Here is a 24,855-nt window from a genome sequence, read left to right on the forward strand (position 1 = left end):
CATTATTGCTGTAAACTAGTGATCCTTAGACAGTTGGTTTTGCCCCCAGGGGATACTCAGCAGTGTATAGAGACATTTTCGGTTACCTTGAGACAGTGAGGGGTTGTTATTTGAGGGTAGGGACTGGTAACACCACTAACCATGCCATGGTGCACAGGATAGCCCAGTAGTAGAGTCACCTGACCCCACGTGTTCAGAGTGCCAGGGTTGAGAAACCCTGCTGTATGTAGGAAAAAAAGTGGACATGGGGCTTTTATTCTAAAGAAATTTTCTTGTTGTTTGAGAATTTCAAACATGCATGTTATGTTTTGATCAAACATGAATATACAGTGGATGTGACCGCATCCACCAAACCTGAACAAGATCAAGCTAGTCTAAAGAACTTTAAAGTAGGCTAGAACATTGCCAGGAGACTCTCCTCCACCTGTGCCTTTAACAGTAGGATCAGATTCTGTTTTCAGAAACTAGGTCTCTGCCACCCAGAACAACAAAGGGACAGATAAACCTAGAGGACCCAGTTTGCCCTCAATCGCAAGAGGATGTAATGATGAGTTGTTCAAAGTTTTCTGATTTGTCAGGCTTGAAGTCTTTTACTACACTGTTTAGTGTGCCTGTTCCTCGTGGCTCACACTGAGGTCATTGGGCTTCCAGGCAAGTGCCTATACTTGCTGAGCCATAACTCACCAGCCCAGTGCCAGGTTGTTTTTTGTTTTGTTTTTTTAAACTAGCATTTCAGGCATTTGCTTTCAAGGTCTTGGTGCTATTTTTCAGCTCTCTTGGGCCCAGAAAGAGAAGCTGTGTTCCACACAGTGAGTCATTACCACCCACCAGCCTGGAATATGCTGCTGCAAACCAATGGCCAGCCCTGCTCCTCAGGCTCCTGCTGTTTTTAGTGGGGGCTCTCATGACGCAGACCTAGAGGTTCATATAAGTGCTGGTTGAGCTGCTGCACTGCACAGCCAGGGCCTTAGAGAAGAGCTCTTAATTCAAGGGCTAGGGGACTGTGAGGTTAGGGGCTGGGGCCCAGGCAGGCAGAAGGGAAGGAAGGATCTGCATTTGCTGCACGCTCATGCTGGCAATCTCAGTGTTGGCTACAGCAGAGTCCAAATGAAGGCACAGGCAGCAGCACACCCTGCTGGCTCCTCGCTTCTAGTTAATGTGCGACATCTTTGGAGCCTGGGGAACTCACTTTTCTTCATCTGCACTATGAGTATAAAATGAGTTATACACACAAGGTGCTTAAGAAATCCTAAAAGTTGGGCTGGAGAGATGACTCAATGCTCTCTTCTAGAGGACCCAAGTTCAATACCTGGCACCTAAGTTGCGCAGCTTACAGCCAACCACCTATGACTCCAGCTCCAGGAATCCAGTGCAGTCAGGTGGCCTCTGCAGTTACCTGTTTACACATGTCCATGTAGACAGATAAACAATACATTTTTTTTAAAAATTCCAGAACAGCCGGGCGATGGTGGCGCACGCCTTTAATCCCAGCACTCGGGAGGCAGAGCGGATCTCTGTGAGTTCGAGACCAGCCTGGTCTACAGAGCTAGTTCCAGGACAGGCTCCAAAGCCACAGAGAAACCCTGTCTCGAAAAACCAAAAAAAATAAATAAATAAAAAATTCCAGAACGAAGTACCCTGATAACACTCACCTTCAGTGACAGAATGCAGATCCATGGTGGACTGGGAAAGGCGGAAGAGTTATTACCAGAGGGCAAAAAAGAGCTCTGGGGTGTGGCAGATGGGTTCAGCTGTTTTTTGTCTCTGGTGGTGAGGGCTAGATACAAGGCCTAGCACCTCCTGAGCTCCTTACTTCCCAGCTCCAAAGTAGACCCTGTATACATTTGTCAGTGTGGTTCTACCTCAGGAACGCTGTTCCTCGAGAGTATCTTTGTTAGTTTGTTTGAAGAGGATAAGGTCTGGCTCTGTAGCCCTGACCAGATTGGCACTGAGCTATGTCAGGCATGTTAGCATGCATCTGCAAATTCCAGCAACATGTAATTCTAATACCCAAGAAGTAGAGACAGTATATTTTTTTCTTGAGCTTGAGGCCAGATTGGGCTATGAAGTGAATTCCTGCCCCCCGAAAATAAGACAGAGGTACTGGAAGGCTGGCTTAGCAGTTAAGAGTTCATACTGTTTTTCTAGAGATCCCAAATTTGATTTCCAGAATCCACATGGCAGCTCATAATCACTTGTAACTCCATTCAAGAAGATCTAATATCACACCCTCTTCTGGCCTCCGTGAATTCCTCATGCATACACAGTGCATAGACATACACACAGGCAAAATACCCATGCATATAAAATCAAAATTGTCTGTAAATTAAAAAAAGTTGAATGACAGTGGTACTGCCTTTAATCCCAGCACTCAGGAAGCAGAGGCAGGAGGATCTCTGTGAGTTCAAGGTCAGCCTGGCCTACAGAGGGCATTCCAGGACAGCCAGGGCTATACAGAGAAACCCTGTCTCAAAAAAACAAATAAATTAAAACAGCAACAATATATACTATACATACATTTACATTCACAAATTAGCCGGGTGTGGTGGTGTATGCATGTAAGGCCTGCATTGGGAATGCTGAGGGAGAAGATTGAGGTGTGAGGATTATAAATTTGAAGCTAGCCTAAGCTACTTGGCTCATTTCTTGAAAACAAAACAAGTAGCCAAGCAGCAGTAACACACTACTCCCAGTACTCAGGAAGCTGAGCTAGGATGGCTGTCATGAGTTTAAGGTCAAGCCTTAAAATGGAAGGTGCTGTAAGGGTAAGCTTTTACTCCGGTCTTGTCCTGTACTTTGAGACAGGTAGATGAGGGGACTCCATGGGGAAACCAGTTTGTTTATGTGGTCTCTTAGTAGGTTTAGTAACAGGGTCAGCTATAACCCAGAGCTTCTGACTCTGGGCGTCAGATCACCCACACCCATGGCCTTTGGGCTGTGAGTGCCTGATGCTTTCCAGGCAGTCTCACGTTGATCTGAAGTTTCTGGAGCCCAAGTGAGGAATATATGGCTGCTGTGTTGTGTTGGCAGACAGCAAGATAGCTAGCATGGTATGTGGAGGGTTGGCTGGGGAGGGGGAAGAACTCGAGTCCTGGCAGAGTCTCTGCCAGTTTGAGGGATTGGCTCGATTGCCATATTTGTCTTTATGTGGAAGGGAGCCGTGAGCCTCCAAAGGAGTCGGGATCTGGGGAGAGAAACCAAAATGGGAAGTGGAGACGGAGGCCAAAGCCACGCCTCTCAGGTGCATGTGAGTGAAACTGGCAGGGAAGCCTTGCAAATAGAGAAATAGGCACGATGCATGCGAGGTGGATATTCATGCACAGTGCTGCAGCAAGTTGAGTGAAGGCAATGCTGGCAGGGTTCCTGTGTCTTAGGATGGCTGAGGACACAGGAGAAAGTGCCACCAAACGTAGTGACTCCAAGACAGGACTCAGGCTGTCAGCTGAGTTTGAGCTGTTAACATCTCTCTGCTGAAGGCTCATGCGCTGGAATGTTTATTAAATGACAGGAATGTAATTAAGGGCTGGAGACATGGCTGGCTCAGCGGCTAAGAATACAAGCTAATCTTCCATAATCCCCAGCACCCACATGGTGGCTCACAACCATCTACAGTGGGGCCTAATAACTGATTTTGGCATAAAGTTGTACGTGCAGGTAGAGCACTCATACATATAAAATAAACGAATATATCTTTAAAAAAAGAATGTTTTTAGGGCTGGAGAGATGGCTCAGAGAGAAAGAACATTGACTGCTCTTTAAAAGGTACTGTGTTCAATTCCCAGCAACCACAAGGTGGCTCACCACCATCCAAAATAAGATCTGATGCCCTCTTCTGTCGTGCAGGCAAGCTTATATTAAATAAAATAAATCTCTAAAAAAAAAATGATATTGATACCTGTTGGATAATAGAGTAGTGTAGTAGAAAAGCAAATATTCTTTGAGAAAACTAGTCTTGTTATCTTATGTTTATCTTTATTTTTTTTTGAAGGACTTCATCTAAACCCAAAGTGGCTTTTAGCATGGCCTTTAGCTTGCTATATAGCCAAAGATGATATTGATATGATCCCTAGCCCCACCTCCCAGTTACTAGTATTGCAGGCATGTACCACACCTGTCCTGTCTTCTGTGATGCTGACATTTATATGACATTCACGTAAATTTCAAATCAGCACAGTAAATACTTCCCTATGTCCTGGAGATGCCACAGGAACAGCATTGATTTGACCCTGCCCAAGTGGATCTTGGGATCCTGTACACAGATTCTCCTGTGCCTGCTCACTGCTATAAGCATGGAGAAGGAGAAGCTGTGGCAGTCGAGTTGCAAAGCTGCTACCAGGCTGCCTTCCTTCTGCCCATAGGTTGAACCGGCCTCTCACTCTCTCAGAGAAGATTGTATATGGACACTTGGATGACCCAGCCAACCAGGAGATCGAGCGGGGAAAGACGTACCTGCGTCTACGGCCCGACCGGGTGGCCATGCAGGATGCAACAGCCCAGATGGCTATGCTACAGTTCATTAGCAGTGGGCTGCCCAAGGTGGCTGTGCCATCAACCATCCACTGTGACCATCTGATTGAGGCCCAGGTTGGGGGTGAGAAAGACCTGCGCCGGGCCAAGGTGAGCCCCAGCACGGGGGTGGTAGCTGGGTGTGGCATGGGGAAAGGGAGGTAGAGCTGGAGCACTGCAGAGTTCTACTGAGCTGCCTGACTCAGTCTTTTTTCATGGTACTGAGGATCTAAGGATAGATCCCAGAGCCTCCTGTATGACAGGCAAATGCTCTACCACCGAGTCATTCCCCAGCCCTGAGGAATTTGTGTTTGTTTATTCTTGTTTTTCCAGCCAGGGTTTCTCTGTGTCCTCGAACTCGCTCTGTAGATCAGGCTGGCCAGTTCAGAGATCCACCTGCCTCTGCCTCCTACCACCTGGTTGGCTTTAGCGTATATGTTTTTTTTAATGATTTTTATTGTGTGTGCATTGGTGTTGTGCCTTCGTGTATGTCTGAGTGAGAGTGTTAGATCCCCTGGAACTGGAATTGCAGGCAGTTTTGAGCTCCCATGTGAGTTCTAGGAATTGGACTCAGGTCCTCCAGGAGGAGCAGCAAGTGCTCTTTACTGCTGAGCCATCTTTCCAGCCTCGGGTTTAGCATATTTCTTTTTCTTTCTTTCTTTTTGTTGTTGTTTTGTTTTGCTTTGCTTTTGAGACAGGGTTTCTCCATAGCCCATCTCCTATGTGTGTACCCATGTCACATGCGACCTCTCTCCTGTTCTCTTTTGGTCCCTGGGGATCAGCCAGGGAAAGGGATGGAGGTTCCTGAGTGTAGCGGTACCATGAACTGACTCTCTCAGCTGCAGGGGTGCTCTCATGCTGACAGCCTTCTTCCATGCCTCTTCTTTTGGGAGGTTTGCTAATGGCTGTGTGCCACTGAAACTGCCCCATCTTGTTGTGAACTCTAACCCATGCCTCCAACCTTATGGTACCTTCCTGAATACTACTCCTAGATCTGGCCCTGCCCTCCCAGCCCTAGGCCCGCCTGCTCTCTGCTCCTGGCAGTGGGAGTGGGTGCTCTCCAGGGGTCACTGGCAAGAGGTGAATGCTGGCAGGCCTACGGCCCAGCTGGCACAGAGCAGAGCGTGTGATTGAAAGTGCTCCAGCTACACGGGTCAGCCTGGCTCACCGAGCCTCTCAGACCCTTGGGAGACACTGAGGGCAGCCAGCGCCTTCCCATTCTAGCTTTTCTTTTCTTTTTTTCTTTTTTTTTTTTTTTTGTTTGTTTGGTTGGTTGGTTGGTTGGTTTTTCAAGACGGGGTTTCTCTGTGTAACAGACCTACCTAGCTGTCTTGGAACTATCTCTTGTAGACCAGGCTGGCCTCAAACGCACAGAAATCCACCTGGCTCCGCCTCCCAAGTGCTGGAATTAAAGGTGTGTGCCACCACCACCTGGCCTCCATTCTAGCTTTTCTCACCACTGTTAGCCACCCATAGAGTCCTAAGGGGCACAGTGGCACTTTCCACTCAGCTGAGATCAAGTCCTGTCTGCAGGCTCGCAACTTCCACATTAGCTGCCGAGGGGTGATCATGTGACATGTCTTTGCAGGGCCAGGAGCTGCAGAAATCAGGGACCCTGGAACAGCTGCTACAGCAGGGCCACCATTTGTGGTAGAGGTGTGGATCACAGAACCTTAGATTTCCGATCTCATCCCTTCTTGTGTTCAGCAAAGGTTTATTTACTGAACATTCATTGCATGTTAAGTGTGATGCCAGGAACTAGATTAGCAGGGCCTGTCCCTTACAGATCTTAAAGTTCTGTCTGGAGAAACCAAGTCACTGCGATGTGAAGGGAAATTGCAGGCTCTGTGCTGTAAGAAAGAGGTCTGGTTGAGATTTGAGGAAGGGTGGGAGCAGCTCCTTTGGAAGTGGCATTGTAAATTGACCCTGAAACAGATAACTGAAGGAAGAAATTCAAGACAGATTAGCAAAGCCCAGGGATGCCGGAGCATGCCAGTAACTCTAGCACTTGGGAGGTGGAGACAGGGATCAGGAGTTCATCCCCAGCTCTACAGTGAGTTTGAGGTCAGCTTGGCCTTTGTGAGCCGCTGGCCCTATGTCCCTCTGCCCTCCCACCTAAATAAATAAATAGATAATTGAGCAGATACACAAAGGGTCCTGCGACAGGAAGAAACTTGAAACTTATAGAGTGAAGAGAGGACTGTAGGCTTGAGCCCTGTGGGAAGACAGAATGTACAAAGCAGGCAGGACCTTGAAGGCTGTGGAAAGGCTGTTTCTACTCTAGAGTCTTGGAGAGACTTGTCTAGGTCTGTTTCCCGCTGCCCTAAGCCCACTAAGGTGAGGGAAATCATACACTATAGAAGCTCATTCAGCTCCATCCTAAAGGATGGAAAGTCCGGGCATCTGGCAAGAACTTGTGTGCTGTCATGAGGTGGAAGGGCAAGCAAACATGGGCGAGCGGGGACATCGGGCAGGTCTAACTCCTTTATCAGTACCGCACTCCACGATAACAGCGTCTGTATTCACCAGGGCAGAGGCTCTTTAAAGGTCCTGAGTAACAGTCATGGCCGACTTTCAACCTGAGCGTTGAAGAGACATGCAGATTTAGAAGGAGAGGGATATGGTCACTTCTGCATATGTTTATCGTCTCACAAACATACAAGTGTACCCATCCTCCTGCCCTGGGTCCCAGTTTCACCAGTGACTGGTTTAAAAGACAAGGCCGGTGTGTTAATTATTAATTAGAAAGGGGTTGCTTTGGTAACACAGCTTGTCTGCCATTCTTTTACTTGGGGACCAAGTGGACTCAGAAGGACACACTGGATGCCGGGGGTTTAAAGCTTTTTTCAGGGTGTTTACCAAGTGTGGGACCTGTCCGTCCTTTTCAGCATCAGACTTCACTATGACGCTGTCCCTTTTGTCCCTGGTCAGTCTCACTACATGCCTCGTCAGACCCAGCTGTGCTGTGGGGCGCCCCTGCCTGCAGGAACCTGGGAACAGTGGAGCTCATCCTCTTCAGATCAGTGCCCACCCAGTTAGCGGCCTTTCATCTGGGGCCTGGCAAACATATTACCAAGTACTGTGCGCCTGCTTTGGACTGGCACCGGCTAGGTGCTCTCAGGTGGAGTCTTACACCTTCTTCAGAGACAACAGCCTTGGGTTCTGTCAGGATTCTCCAGGTCTGTGGTTGGACAGGCCTCACCTGAGCCTCTGGTTTTCCATCTCTAAAATGGATTTGACAGCAGTCTTGTCCCACTTCCTGAGTTGTGGGGCTGCTTAGCTTGATGTTAGTTGAGTTTCCACACAGGTAACCACAACTCAGCGGAGAAACAAAACCAGGCTGTCCACTTGGTCCCCTTGCTTCCCTGTGATAGTCCCCCTCACTCTGTGTCCACCCTCCACCCTAGTAGACAGGTACCATATGACACACACCCTTCGCTGTTGGCGCTGGCTAGGGAATCGAGTACCAGAGGAGGCTTTCTTAATTATCCTTCTACAAAGAAACTGAGGCACAGGGCAGGGACTTGTTTCCAAACAACTGTCCCCCTGGCCAGGTGTCATGGAAGTAGAGCTGTCTCTGCTCCTCTGTCTCTCTCCCTGGGCCTGCCAGCTGAAACTGCAGGCCAGCAGCCAAGCCCTCTGGAATTATTTTTAGAAGCCCTACAAGAGAAGACTTGTATTCATGATGCCAGCATGTCAGCACTGTGTGGGAGGGAGTGTGGAGTGTGAGGTCATTCCAGATCAAGCTAATACTCTGGTTATTGATTTGTTTTAATAGGACATCAACCAGGAAGTGTATAATTTCCTGGCAACTGCAGGTGCCAAGTATGGTGTGGGCTTCTGGAGGCCTGGATCTGGAATCATTCACCAGGTAACACAGAGCTTAGCCTGTCTGCACGGGCCCCAAGCCCAGGTTTCACTCTGGTAATGAGAGCATACTCCAGGCCTGCTGGGGACTTGAGGCTTAGGAGAGCTGAGCAGGAGTGCTGGGACCATATCATCCTAAGTACTAGGATTACAGGTATGTAACTGCAGTTTACAGGAGTAGAGATGCTTGAGAGCATATGCAGAGGAAGGGATAGAAGTTAGATGTTTGTTCATGCCTGTAGTTCAAGTGCTGTTCTTTATATGGTACTTTGGAGCTACGTTCACTAATAAGCTGTTTTGTGTGTATCGCTTTTCTCACAAGTATTAAGTCCAGCTTTGTAGGTAGCTGATCCAGGCACCACAGGCACCAGGTGTTTACATGGTGTGTAGACCATACATACATACATTCATACATATAAATAAATAAATAAACAAATCTAAAATAATTTTTAAACATAATTATAATTATTTGTGGTGCTGGGTATTGAATCCAAAGCCTTATAAATGCAAGGCAGGTACTATACCAGTTGAGCTGTTTTTCATGATAAATTTAAAAATAATAAAGATAGGAGCTGGAGAGATAGATAGCTCAGAGGTTAAGAGCATTACCTGCTCTTCCAAAAGTCCTGAGTTCATTTCCCAGCAACCACATGGTGGCTCACAACCATCTGTAATAGGGTCTGGTGCCCTCTTCTGGCCTGCAGGCATACATACAGACAGAATATTGTATATATAATAAATAAATATTTAAAATAATAATAATAAAGATATTAACTTATTAGTACTTACCACAACTTTGTGAAATAAGTAGTTTTATTATAACATACAAATGAGGAAATTGAGACAGAAAAATTAATATCTTCACCCAGTGACAGTTCCTGGCTAATTGTGCAGTAGGGATCTGGCCCTGAGGGAGAAAGTGCTCTGCTCCACCGAGATGCTCTGCAGCCTCTGTCAACAGGGGGCCCTTTCCATCCCTGCCCAGAGCACTGCTGCGTTCCCTTTACATTCGGGCACTGCAGGGTGGAAGTGCTGATGCCATGTGTCATGTTAGCAGGTGCTTTCCCAGAGTCTTCTAAGACTGGTTTCAATTTGGCAGACAGTTTTGTCCACAAAGCCACTATGGTAGGCACACCTATAATCCTAGAACACAGGAGGCTGAAGCAAGAGATTGTTGTGAGTTTGAGACCAACCTGGGCCACAAAGCTGAATTCTAAAGAGCCTGAGCTACAATGTGAAACCCTTTCTCAAAATAAATAAATAAACGTAGGCCAGGCGGGGTGGCATATATACCTTTAATCTCAATATTGAAGGGGGCAGAGGCTGGTAGATCTTTGAGAGTTATATTGAGGCCTTGTTTCCAAAAACAAAATGAAATTTGTGCGTGCATACGATTCAGAGAGGTTCTGCCTTCCTTCCATCAAAGGTGGCTGCTGAGGCCTAGCCTGGTGTATGTTCGTTAACTACCCATCCTCTACGTTTCCAAGGTGACTCTATCCCACCTCCACCCCAAACAGAGCAGCTGACTCAGGCTGTCATCTGACCCTGCTTGGGCCCCTGGCTCTGCCCAACTTTTGAGACCAGAGCCAAGAATGGATTACTGCATTGCCCTTTGGACAGGGCTGCCCGGATGACAGGGCGGCCATGCCACATAGCCAGCAAGGACCGGAGCATATGAAGGCATATGGGCCCACTCTCAGTTGGCCTTTTGTTATGAAGGGCACTCCAGTCCAGGTATCCCTCATTCCATTTTAGTTCAAAGGCCCAGGTCTTTTTGGTAGCTCCTAAACCAAAGCTTGAGACGGTGAGTACAAGATGCTCATACCTGCCCTTGGCCCCTTCTAAGCATTCAGCATTATTCTTAAAACAACATTCCCAGGAACCATGTGTTTTAGTCACTGATCTGTTGTTGTGAAGAGACACCATGACTAAGGCAACTATTATAATAGAAAACATTGAACTGGGGACTTGTTACAGCTTCAGAGGGTTAGTCCATTTTCATCATGATGGAGGAGCATGGCAGCGTGTAGTGGCTGAGAACTACATCCCGATCCCTAGGCAGAGGTTAAGAGGCTAAGAGCCCAAGGCCTCACAAAAAACAGTAGGTGGTAAAGCGAACACCCAGGCAAGGAGTGGGCTGGACACCTACGTTCCCATGAGTCCAGACCTCAGAGGCCTTGGACAGTGGGGTAGGACTGATGTGGGTGCCACCCCGGCTCTCTCACCCAGCATCTAGAGAGCACTCATCCCCAGGCCTTCACAGCTAGGAAGAGCTTGTGATGAAACAGCCCTGGCAAACAAGGCAGGTGATGAGCAAGTTGCTTGTGTTCTCAGAGCCATCTGCAGGGTATGAAGGCTTGGGAAGCAGCTTCTCAGACATTGGAGAATCTTGCTACATCTCAGTACTTACTTAAATGCCCTGTGGGGACTGAAGCCTGTTCCTGACAGAACTGTCTATCCTGATGAAAAGCCTGGGAGGCTTAGCTCCTAACCTGGGCAGTTCACTGCGTGAGCTGAGAGAGTCTGTTGGGAGTTCTTTCTTCATCACACTTGTCCCAGGCCATCGCAGGGCACTCTTACCATATCCGGAAGTTAAGATGACCTGAGTGTTTGTATTACTATGGACAGGGAGGCATTTACAGGCCCAAGTCACACAAAGCTGTTCATGAGTCCAGGCTGCCTGGCCATATAAGAGTAGCTTAAATGAGGCTGCCCCTATCCCACACTTCAAGAATATCCGGGCATGGCTGGGTGGTCTGGGTCAGTGGGGGCAGTGCAGCAGCTCCTTTGTTGTGTCCATTTCCGTTCTGTGCTGAGAGCTTTTAAGCTTAATATCTTTGGTTGTTTTTCAGATCATTCTAGAAAACTATGCATATCCTGGAGTTCTTCTGATTGGCACTGACTCCCACACTCCCAATGGTGGTGGCCTGGGAGGCATCTGCATTGGAGTAGGGGGTGCTGATGCTGTGGATGTCATGGCTGGGATCCCCTGGGAGCTGAAGTGTCCCAAGGTGAGGGCTAGGGAAGGACTTGCTCTGGGCTGTGGAGGTGCATGGTGGACTGGGTTCCGAATGGCTGAGCCAGGCTAGGTTCTCTTGGGGAGGAGTAGGGCTGAACAAGAGGAGTGGGAATGCAAGCATCATTCCTTGATTCCTACCTGGATCATAGTATATGGTGCGTAGGGGCTGTAACTGCCTTGCCCACTGTTTCAGGTGATCGGTGTGAAGCTGACAGGCTCCCTCTCTGGTTGGACCTCACCCAAAGATGTGATCCTGAAAGTGGCAGGCATCCTGACGGTGAAAGGTGGCACAGGTGCTATTGTGGAATACCATGGGCCTGGTGTCGACTCCATCTCCTGCACTGGTGAGGATGACAGCCCCACAGTGTCCCTAACTCTGGGCTAGGTCTCATGTGCCTGCAGCAGAAGTTAAAATGCCCTTCCCTTGAGGTTGTCCAGGCAGGGTGTGGGCTGAGAACAGACCTGTAGCGTGAGGTCAGGCTCGAGACAACCTGCTGCTCTGATGGAACAGCTGAGACCACTGTACAGAGACAGTAACTTCCTTGTGACCGTGCAGAATTGGAACCCACACCAGTTTTAGCTTCTGCTGAAGGGACCTGGCCATGAACTATATCGACTGTCTTGGATGATCCATAAAAATCCCAGAGATGGGCTGGAGAGATGGCTCAGTGGTTAAGAGCACTGCCTGCTCTTCCAGAGGTCCTGAGTTCAATTCCCAACAACCACATGGTGGCTCACAGCCATCTATAAGGAGACCTGGAGCCCCCTTCTGGCATTCGGGCACACATGGAAGGAATGCTGTACACATAATAAATAAATCTTTTTTTTTAAAAATATTTATTTATTTATTATGTATACAATATTCTATCTGTGTGTATGTCTGCAGGCCAGAAGAGGGCACCAGACCTCATTCCAGATGGTTGTGAGCCACCATGTGGTTGCCGGGAATTGAACTCAGGACCTTTGGAAGAGCAGACAATGCTCTTAACCACTGAGCCATCTCTCCAGCCCCCAATAATAAATAAATCTTTAAAAAAAAAATCCCAGAGACTCTGTAGTAACCTGCAAAATTATTATATCTCATAGGTAATAAGAGCTCGCTCTTAATATTGTGACCCAGCCCAACTGGGAAGTTACTAACAGGCCCTGACAGAAGCCAAGATGTTTCTGGGCCACACCAGTGCTACAAGATGCTCTGGTCCAAACAGTGGTACCATTCCAATTTTTTTTTTTTTTTTTTTGAAATGGATTCTTACTTTGTTGCTCAAGTTGGTCTTAAACTCCCTGAGTTCAAGCAGTCCTCATGTCTGCACCTCACAGGTAGCTAGGACTCCAGGCACATACTCTGTACCCAGTTTATTACATCCTCATCACTCACACTCAGAAAAATATTTATGTAGCACCACAGTGTAGCTATAAGAAGGCAGAGCACCAAGTAAGCAAACATAGACCAAAGTCCAGTGCTGGCATTTCTTTCTTTCTTGTTTTTAAATATTTATTTATTTGTTATATATACAATATTCTGTCTGTGTGTATACCTGCAGGCCAGAAGAGGGCATTACAGATGGTTGTGAGCCACCATGTGGTTGCAGGGAATTGAACTCAGGACCTTTAGAAGAGCAGGCAATGGCCATCTCTCCAGCTCCCAGCATTTCTTTTTTTTTTTTTTTTAATTTATTTATTATGTACACAGTGTTTAGACTCCACATATGCCTGCAGGCCAGAAGGGGGCACCAGATCTCATTACAGATGGTTGTGAGCCACCATGTGGTTACTGGGAATTGAACTCAGGACCTTTGGAAGAGCAGGCAATGCTCTTAACCTCTGAGCCATTTCTCCAGCCCCCCAGCATTTATTTCTTTATGATGATCTTGAACCATGCTAAGCAGGGTAGACACAGTAACTTCTAGGCAGTGGCTGGCCATGGCCAACTTCAGTACCCAGTGACTCTGTGCTGTGCTGAGCAGAAAAACCAGACTCTGAGCCAGAATTCTGCTTATGAAGGCTGAAGTCCCTTCACTGGCCAGGGATGTTGAGGGCTGAGGGCCTATTGTCCTAGGTGGCTTTGTAGGCAGTAAGGCAGTGATGCATCCTTCTACACGAGGGGCTTTGTGCCCACCTTGCAGGTATGGGGCCCAGCAGCCTCATGCCTTGGGCCCTGTTTCTCCACAGGAATGGCAACAATCTGCAACATGGGTGCAGAAATTGGGGCCACCACATCAGTGTTCCCGTACAATCACAGGATGAAGAAGTACCTGAGCAAGACAGGTCGAGCAGGTGAGCTCATAGGGGCAGAGTGGTGTGAGCACACATCCATGTCCTACTCCTGTCCTTAGCCTGCTGTCCCTAGGCTTGCTGCATGCAGAGGCACAAAAGTTCCTGTAGACAAATGACCAAGTAGGTGTGTGTGATTGCTTCTAATTATGGTGTCTGTACTTCTCTTCAGCCTCTGAAGGGTCTGGCATCTACATTAAATATCCCTGCTATAGGTTATCCATGTGAGTTTCACAGGAAAAGGGGCTGAATTCTGGTCCTTTCTGGTATAGCTCCCTGTGCCCCATAAAGGAAGCTCTGGAAGCAACATGGGTCTCTTCTGTATAACTGTTCCCTGACTGAGGGAGCTTCCCAGCTTCCCCCAGCAACTTTCCTGGCCTAGTTTGATTTCTTTGAAGCTCAAAGAAGGAAATAAAGGACTAGAAACTGGGAAGGGAGGGCAGTGTGGGTGAATGGGTAGAAACTACGGGATAGGGGCCCTGGGAAGCTGGGAGCCTCCTGAGTCCACCTGGAGTACCTGTCACTCCTTTCTCCATCCAGTGACTTCTTAAAAATTGTATTCCTTGGCGCTGGAGAGATGGCTCAGCCAGTTAAGAGCATGCCTGCTCTTCCAGAGGACCCAGGTTCAAGTCCCAGCAACCACATGGCAGCTCACAACTGTCTTACTCCTGTTTCAGGGGTTCTGAAACCTCCCATGCCAAAACAATACACATATAATACACATAAAATTAAAAAAAAAAAAAAAAAAGAATTTAAAAATTCTGGTCCTCACGGGTCGGTGATGGTGCACACCTTTAATCCTAGCACTCAAGAGGCGGTGATCTCTTGAATTCTAGGAGAGCCTCATCTACAAAGCGAATTCCAGGACAGCCAGGACTGCACAGAGAAACCTCGTCTGGGGGCGGAGGGGGGAGACAGGGAGACTATCTGCTCCACACACGCTGTGTGGTGGGGTGTGCCTGTAATCCAGTGCTCCATTTTTCATACCCTGCATGTCTCCCGATGTCTCCTCATTCTCCATTCACTGACAGCCTCTGCAGAAGGCTGAGTTCCTGGTGGGCAGGGACAGCATCCTGTGCTGTTGGATTTGTCCCTCTATTGGCTTAGTTACTGCCTGGAACCTGCTGTTTGGTAAGTGGCAGGTATCTGGTTCAGGTATACAAATAAACAAAGTCTCAAAACCAATTTCTGTTTCATTTTCCTCCTTTGTTGATTCCAGACATTGCCAGTCTTGCTGAAGAATTCAAGGATCACTTAGTTCCTGACCCTGGCTGCCAATATGACCAAGTGATTGAAATTAACCTCAATGAGGTGAGGGCAGGAGTAGGGTTTGGGGGATTGCTGAGGGTGGGACTTTCCATTTTTGGCTGGGGGATGAGGGCGTGGGTCCTACCAGTACACCCAGCATGGCAGTTGGCCCTTGGTTCCTAGGGCCTAAATCAGGCAGGAATGGGGGTAGGTAGAAGGAGGAGATGGCATATGGCCATGGAGAAAGCAAGTCTGATGTAAGTGTCCATGTGCTACCCCAACTTTAGTGGAGGCCAGGAACTTGACGTGGGGATTCATTTGCTTTGAGTCCATAGGGCACATTGCAGTGGGTTGGGATGCTGAGGTTTCAGGGAGCCAGGAAAGGCCTCTAGAGCAACAGAAGCCAGGCTGTGTGAAGTTCAGTGCCAGCCTTGGTTCTGATGCAAGCTGATCTGTCTCTGAAGGCCTCATTTCACCAAGTGTGAAACCCAAGGTGGGTGTGAGCTAAAGGCTGATTCGTGTAGTAATAGTCTGGTGTATTGATGGCAGGCACTCGTTAGTCCTGCATGTGAAAAGCATCTGGCTGTGGTCTGCTGTCAGAAGATTGCAGTAGGAACATTTTTGCTCCATCCTGACCTCTGGTAGTACAGTTGAACCCAGAGCTCTCAACTTCTAGAAAGCACCTTACACAGATCCGTGTCCCCAGCCCTCGTCTTTTTACTGTAAGACAGAGTCTCACTAAGTTACTCAAGCTCATCTTGAACTGACTTTGTAACCCAGGTGGATTCTATACTTGCAGTCATCCTGCCTCAGGCTCTCAAGTAGCTGGAGTGCGGACCTCATCACCAGTGTAGTTTGGGAGGTGATGGGCTTGTGAGGCTGATGAGCCCCATCGTATGTGTACCGTGTAGAGATGAGGACAGCCTGATAGGGCTAGGAATTCAAGTGCTGTGTGCGGCCTGTCTCCTGGGACAGGGCTCGAGCCGTGAGAACACGAGGAGCCTTTCCTTCTATAGAAATGTGGGGAATCTGAAGAGTCCATCCTCAGTATTTCTGCCTCTCTCTGCTCCTTGCCCTTCCTTGTCTTTTCAGCTAAAGCCACATATAAATGGACCCTTCACACCTGACTTGGCTCATCCAGTAGCAGATGTGGGCAGTGTGGCAGAGAAGGAGGGCTGGCCTCTGGACATCAGAGTGGGTGAGTGCCTTCCACCTGGTTGGGTTGGTAGGTGTCTGGGTCAGCAGCTCAGCCCAGAGCTATGGACACTCATCTTTACAGTGTTTCCTAAGGCAGGCCCTTTCTGCAGTAGGTATGAGTATTCATATTACCCCTGCTTGCTATAGAAAGAAACATATTTATTGTAATGTAGTGAACATTCACAAGAAGAGTCTTAAAACACCTCTAACTCCAATCCTTAACCAGAACAATGTTCTTTGAGAATGTTGCTGTGTAGCTGTGTATATGAACATGCACATCTTTCTGTAAGTAGACTTGTGTACAAGCACAAATGAACCAGTTGTGCTGCTGTTTACCTGTGCGGGTGGGTGCACTGGCTGGGATCTGGCACAGCCTGGCTGTCCAGAGTCTGGGTCCTGCACTCACGAGGCCTTGGTTTGAATCCTGGCACTGCAACTTAGTAGTTGTGCTCTCAGCAAGTTTCTCCAGACACAAACCAAGAGGAAATCAGCCCGCTGTTCTTCAGCTGACGCATGGGAGGCGTCACTGTGGAGCGGAGGGAGGGCTCAGAGTTGCCAGAACAGTACAGCTCGCTGTTACACTCAGCTTCCAGATAAACAAAAATCATTTTCAGTATAAATGTGCCTATGCCACCTGCTAATACACAGTCTCACTTCAGAAAGCAAGCCTGGTTCCCCATCTGTAACTCAGGAGTGATAGTCAAATTTGCCCCTTTCCTAAGGGTGAAAAGAACTTTCTATAGTGTCTAGAATTAAATAATATTACATAAAATGCTCACCCTTACTAGTTTGAAGTAAATTATTTTTTAAAAAGATGGTTTAATAATTAGAAAATAAACTGCTGGCTAGGCGTGGTGGTGCCTGTTTTTAATCCCAGCATCAAGAGGCAGGGCAGTTGAATCTGTGAGTTCAAGGCCAGCCATCTACCCCCCCCCCCAAAAAAAAAAAGAAAAAAAAAGTGGCTGCATTGATAGGGGAAACTTGGTATCAATAGACAGTATTCTGTCCTTCAGTTCTGCTGATGTTTGTTTGTTTTGCTTTTTGTTTTGGTTTTTCAAAGCAGGGTTTCTCTATAGCTTTGGATCTGTCCTGGAACTAGGTCTTGTAGACCAGGCTGGCCTCAAATTCACAGAGATCTGCCTCCTGAGTGCTCGAATTAAAGGCGTGCGCCACCACCACCCGGCTCTGTACTTTTTTATAACGCGCTTTTTCTTTTTCTGAGACAGGGCCTCGCTATGTAACCCTGACTATATCTTAGAACTATCTAAGTAGACCATACTGGCCTTGAACTCAAAGATCCCCCTGCCTCTGCCTCACAATCTGGGATTAAAGGCATGAACCACCACCGCCCTGCACTCTCTTTGGGTTTTATGTGTACTTAAGATTATGTAGGGCTGGAGAGATGGCTCAGTGGTTAAGAGCATTGCCTGCTCTTCCAAAGGTCCTGAGTTCAATTCGCGGCAACCACATGGTGGCTCACAACCATCTGTAATGAGATCTAGTGCTGCTCTCTTCTGGCCTGCAGACATACAGACAGAATATTGTATACATAATAAATAAATATTTAAAAAAGAAGCTTATGTATAAATTGGCGTGAAAGTGGTTTTGCTATGACCTGTGTTCAGTGTCATGGTCAGTGAATGTTAGTGACTGGGCCATGAGTGACTTTCTTTATTGTGGATACCTAAGTTGCTTCCAGCCTGTCTATTAGAAATAATCTCTGTGCCAGATCAGTAAGTGAACTTTGTCCAGGTCAGATGGAGACTTCTGCTCACAATCTCCTGACTTGTCTTTACCACCCACAATATACCAGGTTTGATTGGCAGCTGCACCAATTCAAGCTATGAGGACATGGGACGGTCAGCAGCTGTGGCCAAGCAGGCACTGGCCCATGGACTCAAGTGCAAGTCCCAGTTCACCATCACACCAGGCTCTGAGCAGATCCGTGCCACCATTGAACGGGATGGTTATGTGAGTATCCACCTGTGTCTGCCCCTGGCTTCCTACCATCCCTGCTGATATATGCTTCAGGATAGGACAAGCCACGGCCTGTTGGGCTACGGCAATGCAGACACAGCTTTTCATCCTCCAGGCTGCTGTCTTACTCACTGCCATCAGCCTTGTGCCTGGCCCTGATAGTTTCCTGTCCTCTTTTGTCCCCTGCAGGCAAAGATCCTGAGGGATGTAGGTGGCGTTGTTTTGGCCAATGCCTGTGGCCCTTGCATTGGCCAGTGGGACAGGTAAGCAGGACATCGCTGAGAGGTCAGCCTCTGTCTCCATGGGTTTAGAGTTCCAGAATAAATGCCGGAAAGAAGATTCCAGCCCAAGGGCTCTGGTTCCACAGACTGCTACAAGTTAGTACTTGTCAGACATGGCTGGGCACCCAGATTAGAAAGAGCCTTATAAAAGCCCTGAGCGGTCAGAGACAGAAACCATGGCAGGCAGGCAGAAGCCAACAAAGGCTACATCCTAGCAAGCAAGTGGTTGTTCTGATGGAGCTGCCCAGGTGAGGAGACTCAGACCTCAGGCTTGACTGTGCCTCTCTTCCTCAGTCTCAGATGTGACCCAGTGACCTTGAGGTTGTCCCCTGTGCTGAGTGCATGAGTACCTCAGAGGAGGCAACTTTTCAGGGCATTCCCATTCCCCTCCTGTCATGAGCTAGGTATGCACCATAAGAACTCAGACCACCTGGCCTCTGGGCAGCCCGCGTGACAGGGCTAGGTATCTCTAATCCTGTCCTCTCTGCTCTGGCAGGAAAGACATCAAGAAGGGGGAGAAGAATACAATCGTCACCTCCTACAACAGGAACTTCACAGGACGCAACGACGCGAATCCTGAGACCCATGCCTTTGTCACATCTCCAGAGGTGAGACTGCATGCCCAGGCTTAGCCTGAAACTACCTTGGGAGTTCTGTTCCTAGTGGATCAGAGGGTTGGCATTATAGAATGTTCTAGAAAATATAAAAGGACAAAATTAGTCTCTCCTATTAGTCCCTACCCAGCAGCAGTCACCGCTAATGAGTTATCCAAGGGGAAGCCATGAGCCATGGCTGACTTGGTGATTTCTGCCTGGGTCTCCCTCAATTCTTTTTTTTTTCATTTATTTATTTATTTATTTATTTATTTATTTATTTATTTATTTATTTATTTATTATGTATACAGTGTTTTGTCTGCATGTGTGTCTACAGACCAGAAGAGGATACCAGATCTCATTACAGATGGTTGTGAGCCACCATGTGGTTTCTGGGAATTGAACTTAGGACCTCTGGAAGAATAGTCAGTGCTCTTAGCCTTGAGCCATCTCTTCAGCCCATCTCCCTCAATTCTTAAGGGTCTCAACCATTTAGCACAATTGGTAGTTATGAGTATGGACTATGGCATTTCACTGAGACAAGTCCTTGCTCTCCTGACTACATGAGCTTGGCTACCATACTTACCTTCCAGGTCCTGTGAGAGGTTATGTGAATTGCTGGCTTAATAGTCGCCCCCACCCTCTTCCCTTCCTTGTGAGTGACTGAGACCACAGGCATGTCTCCAGCTCGGCTTCTGTGTTCAGTAAAAATGTGCCTTCGCTGTTATTATGGTCATTGATCGTCACTGTGGCCCTTGATCAGCTGCATCCTTGGCACTGAGTGGCTGCCCCACCTCGCCCATCTCCAGCACAGGGCCAGTCTCTTGACTTTACTGCGTGTTCCAGAGCTCTCATTGCTAAGTGAGGAAATGGTTCTCTCTTTTCCTTTGCTGCCAAGCAAGAACATTTCCAGCACTGAAGCATTTGTGTCCTGGGCCTCCTCTCTATCCAGGGCACCCGCAAGAGACAGGAAAGTGCCATAGTAGTGCTGGCCTAGCCTGGGGGAAGCCATTGTAGAGGCCAAGTGGCCCTTGGGAGCATGAGTACTCTGCAGGCCCAGTGGCTCATGGTCCCAAAGACAGCTCTACAGTTCTGGCTTCAGAAGAGGGACCTGGGAAGAGGAAGATGCCTCAGTAGGTGAAGTTGTTGCTGTACAAGTATGAGGGTCTGAGTCTGACTTCCCAGCACCCACATTAAAAAAAAAAAACAAAATCCCTGGGGCTTGTTGGCCAGCCAGCATAGCCAAAGAGCAAAGCTCCAGGCTCACTGTGAGACCTGGAGGGTCAGCAAGATGACTCAGCAGACGAAAGTGCGTGCTACACATAACCCCGGAGACCTGAGTTCAATGTCCAGAAACACACACCTCATCCCTGCCCTATAAAGATGGGAGATAATCAACCACACAGAGTTGTTTTCTGACCCCAACATCTATGTTTTGGCACCCATATGCACACATGCATACCATACACACATTCACACACAATAATAAAAACAATTTTAAAAAAGAAGAGCATATGTAGGTAGGTGTGGGTGTCTGGTGCTAACCAGCAAACTGGACTCCTCCATTTCAGATTGTCACAGCCCTGGCCATTGCAGGAACCCTTAAGTTCAACCCAGAAACTGACTTCTTGACAGGCAAGGATGGCAAGAAGTTCAAGCTGGAGGCTCCAGATGCAGATGAGCTTCCCAGATCGGTGAGCAGATGCTACCATTTTGTGTGGTTGGCTGACCATAGGCCCGCCTTAGCCTAGCTGCCTGGGCTCATGGGGGGCGGGGGGGGGGGGGGGTAACACTGTTACTGAGAACGAGTGAGGTTTGGGGCCAGGGAAGCTTGTGATCTAGGAGACATCCATGTGGGGATTAAGGACTCAGTGCCCAGTGTGTCTCCATCCCTTCTGTAGGACTTTGACCCAGGGCAGGATACCTACCAGCACCCCCCCAAGGACAGCAGTGGGCAGCGAGTGGACGTGAGCCCTACCAGCCAGCGCCTACAGCTCTTGGAGCCTTTTGACAAGTGGGACGGCAAAGACCTGGAGGACCTGCAGATCCTCATCAAGGTTGGCACGAGCATGCCACAAGCATTGGGCATGACTGACCCCATGGTAGCAGAGAGGCTGGTTGCAAGGGGAAAGAGATCACAGCAGCCTGTAGTTTCCCCTTCTCCATGGCTCTGGGCTGGACAGACCTCAGCCATGTGGTGTGGTGAATGCATCACGTGTGACTTAGCTCAGCTCTAGACTCACAAGACTCCACAGCATTCCTATGGGTCATTACCAGATAGGGACTGTTCGGGAGCTTGGCCTTTCTAGTGTGGTCAAGGCCTCAGACTCATGTCTGACAATAATTTATGGGCTTACTAAGGGGTGTCCAGGCACGCCTGTGACAGCCAGTATTTAGCTTGTGTGAGCCAGGCCCCAGACATGACTCCTTGCTCCTGTGTCTGGTGTGGAGTCGCTGATCTCCCACCGTAGGCAGCTTAGCTGAATAAGCAAACAGCTGCATCTGTCCTCCATGTCTAACCTATCCCGGGAGAGAGTATCCTGTCATGGAGAAAGCACACTGGAGCTTTTGATGGGGTGGGTGATGGTCTTACCTGAACCAAGTGGGCATGGGAACACCAGGACTCACTCCACAGACAACAGGTTCTAGGCCAGACATAACCCTCATCTACCCTCATAGTTCTGGTCACTGTTGCATGTCTCTGGAAGGCTTCTCCCTTCACCCAGTACTCAGGTCTAACCTGGCCTGTCTTCTCTGTTCACCCACGCAAGGTCAAAGGGAAGTGCACCACCGACCACATTTCTGCTGCTGGCCCCTGGCTCAAGTTCCGTGGACATCTGGACAACATCTCGAATAACCTACTCATCGGTGCCATCAACATTGAGAACGGCAAGGCCAACTCCGTGCGCAATGCCGTCACCCAGGAGTTTGGTCCTGTCCCTGACACTGCTCGATACTACAAGGTAGGCCAGCATTGTTTGGTGGAAACGGTGTTGGCAGCCGCTCTCCTGAGGGCTGGGAGGGGAGGGGGCAGAGGGAGTGGGGTAAGACATACCTGGAGAAAATTGCTCTCCTAACACCCAAGAGACCCTGCCCTGGAGTCAGGAATCACAGCAGGTGTTTGACCCAGACCGGAGAGGTTGAAGGAAACAAAGGGAAGCTCAGAAAAGCCACAGGTGGTTTCCCAGAACCCAGGCCTGAGCCAGGGTTTCCACCTCATTTTGTTTCTTTGAAACTCTGGCTGTCTTGGAACTCGTCCTGTAGACCAGATGGCCTGGAGATCCGCCTGCCTCTGCCTCCTGAGTGCTGGGATTAAAGCCGTGGGCCAGCACTGCCACTCTACTTTTTGTATATATGGGTTTTGCCTGCATGTGTTTACCATGTGCATGTCTGGTGTCCTCAGAGGCTAGAAGAGGACTCCTACCCCCACCCCTTAGAATTGGAGTTAGATATGGTTGTGACTGCTGCGTGGGTGCTAGGATTAGAACCTGGTTCCTCTGAAAGAGCCACAGGTGCTCTTTACTGTGGAGCCATTTCTTCAACCCTGGTCCACTTCTTGGAAGGTCTAGACTGTTCTAGGGTAGTGTGAGGGTCATCTGGCACCTCCTTGTGGCTGACTGGGACAGTGCAGGTGCTTAAGGAACTGTAGTCTCCTCAAGTCCATACTATTGACTGTACAACTAAATGGCCCTTTGGTGCCTCCAAGGCCCTAGTGAGTCTCCTGCTCCCACTGTGCAGCCACGGCTTGGCTCTCAAAAATGGAGCCTCCGCCCACCCTGCCTCTGTACTGCTCCCTGAAGGCTAGCTGCTTCCTTGTCCACTGCCTGCTCCCTTGGGGCCTTATTTGGCCTAATTCATTTCAAGTCCAGCTGCTCCTCGTGAACAATAGCAAAGGAACTGCCCCCTCCCGATTCTGAACGTCAACTTGCCCAAGGTTAGGCAGGTACAGGCAGCACCCTCAGCACTGTGTCCCCATTACCTGACAGAAACATGGCATCAGGTGGGTAGTGATCGGAGACGAGAACTATGGTGAAGGCTCCAGCCGGGAACACGCAGCATTGGAGCCTCGCCACCTCGGGGGCCGGGCCATCATCACCAAGAGCTTCGCCAGGATCCACGGTGAGCCAGACCCTTGGGTGCTGCTCCTCACTCAAGGTCCTAGGTCACCTACTGTCAATAGACAACTTGGGCCTGGAGTCCATGCTCCCATATTCCACGTAGCCTGCCCCCACCTACCGAATCTGATGCTCGTAGCCCCCCACCAACACTGGCATTGGTTCTAAGCTTGTCGGTTGAAATCCAAGGCACTAATCCAAGCCTGCCTGGAGTGCTACTGGGGAAAGAAGAGCTGGGACCCAGAGGACTTGGGCACTATAGTCACTGCCTGTTTATCCCCAGCAGGACTAGGTTGAGGGTCTGTCTCCTGGTGTTCTAGAGAATACTCCTCAGCTAGTTAGGGTCCCTGGGCAGAGGACCCACACTTTTTGACTTCATCTTTGTCTTCCAGAAACCAATCTAAAGAAGCAGGGCTTGCTGCCCCTCACCTTTGCCGACCCCTCTGACTACAACAAGATCCATCCAGTGGACAAGCTGACCATTCAAGGCCTGAAGGACTTTGCCCCTGGCAAGGTCAGGGGGCTAGGAAGGAGGGCAGGCAGACTGGGGATCTCTTAGGCAGTTGGGGTTGGATAGTCCCTTGCTTCTTGTCCTACTAAAACCAGCCATGCCATATTTACGGCTCTTAGAAATCCATGTTCCACCCAGCTGAGACCCATTACCCCTGGCCTGGCACTCAGTGCCCAAATAGCTTGCCTGATGCAATGCCTTGGGCCTTCCCAGTGCCCAGTGAGGACTGTGTTCCTAGGAGCACCCTCCACTCCCCACCCACATGTGTCTTTCCTTTGCAGCCTCTGAAATGCATCATCAAGCACCCTAATGGGACCCAGGAAACCATCCTCCTGAACCACACCTTCAACGAGACTCAGATCGAGTGGTTCCGTGCAGGCAGTGCCCTAAACAGGATGAAGGAGCTGCAGCAATAAGGAAGGTCCAGGCGGGCTGTCGTGTCCCTCTAGACCCTGCTGGGTGTCAAAAGTACAGGTCCATGTGCATCATCAGTCAGCTGGTCTGTCCAGCGTGGCCTCCAGCTCTAAGATGGTGACCGGACCTGCTTCCTGCTCTCCTCATCCTCAGCCCACTGAGCGAGCCACCATGGAGGGCACTAAAGATTATGTCCCAGCCCCGGCCTTCCTTTTCAGTTTGATTCGTCCTTCAACAGCCCATGCACCTGTATTTATTTTTAATGACAGCACTCCTAAAGAAGTTTTATCCTGCCTGATCATTTCACTGGTGGCTGAAGGATTTTAGAGAACCTTCTGTTCTTACAAAAAAAAAAAAAAAATCCAAATCCATTGACTGTTCTGTGTGAGAGTGGTTGGTATCTGCGACTATCAGCTTGCACTCAGGGAGACTTAAGCCAAGGTCAGCAGAGGCCTCACCAGGCCTGGGTTATTAAAGCAAAGTTGGGATAACTGGAGTCGGCTAGAGCTTCAGGGACCCAGAGCTACCTCCTCTGTTCCCTGGGGACTGATGCACTAGATCTGGTCTTTAACTACCCTGAGAGGAGGTGCAGCACCTATCTTAAATCCCAGCGCCCAGTACTTTTACTTGGAGAGCCACCTGCCTCTGCCTCCCAAGTCCAGCCTGAACTAGATAAAGCAGCCTGAAAACTAATGCCCTTTGCCAACCCTCGCCTCTGCAGAAGGGTGGGGCCTCTTCCTTAGGCAGCATCAGATGGGAAGACCCAGGCAGGCCAAGGAGGTCTGTCACAAAATAGGATTTATTACACAAGTGTCTCAGTGCCATTGGAGAAAAGGACAGCAGGGCTTGGCA

At 48.9% G+C, this 24,855-nt stretch overlaps 1 protein-coding gene across 1 annotated transcript in view; it reads left to right on the forward strand.

Annotated features, from left to right (window-relative positions):
- Aco2 (aconitase 2) overlaps positions 1-24,379 on the forward strand; it is a 43,316-nt gene extending 18,937 nt beyond the window's left edge. Inside the window, exons 3-18 of the mRNA XM_050165687.1 lie at positions 4,359-4,617; positions 8,285-8,377; positions 11,226-11,384; positions 11,586-11,736; positions 13,565-13,669; positions 14,886-14,977; positions 16,007-16,112; positions 17,925-18,082; positions 18,278-18,351; positions 18,866-18,977; positions 20,535-20,657; positions 20,865-21,020; positions 21,735-21,926; positions 22,950-23,082; positions 23,471-23,592; positions 23,871-24,379. Of these exons, the coding sequence (XP_050021644.1) occupies positions 4,359-4,617; positions 8,285-8,377; positions 11,226-11,384; positions 11,586-11,736; positions 13,565-13,669; positions 14,886-14,977; positions 16,007-16,112; positions 17,925-18,082; positions 18,278-18,351; positions 18,866-18,977; positions 20,535-20,657; positions 20,865-21,020; positions 21,735-21,926; positions 22,950-23,082; positions 23,471-23,592; positions 23,871-24,005 (2,170 nt within the window). The 3' untranslated portion in view covers positions 24,006-24,379. The remainder of the gene's footprint in view (positions 1-4,358; positions 4,618-8,284; positions 8,378-11,225; positions 11,385-11,585; positions 11,737-13,564; positions 13,670-14,885; positions 14,978-16,006; positions 16,113-17,924; positions 18,083-18,277; positions 18,352-18,865; positions 18,978-20,534; positions 20,658-20,864; positions 21,021-21,734; positions 21,927-22,949; positions 23,083-23,470; positions 23,593-23,870) is intronic.
- The last annotated feature ends 476 nt before the right edge of the window (positions 24,380-24,855 follow it).

Source organism: Alexandromys fortis, unplaced genomic scaffold, assembly GCF_014885135.2.
Source record: "Alexandromys fortis isolate MF-2015 unplaced genomic scaffold, M_Fortis_MF-2015_v1.1 scaffold_157, whole genome shotgun sequence".
In the NCBI taxonomy this organism is placed as follows: Eukaryota; Metazoa; Chordata; class Mammalia; order Rodentia; family Cricetidae; genus Alexandromys; species Alexandromys fortis.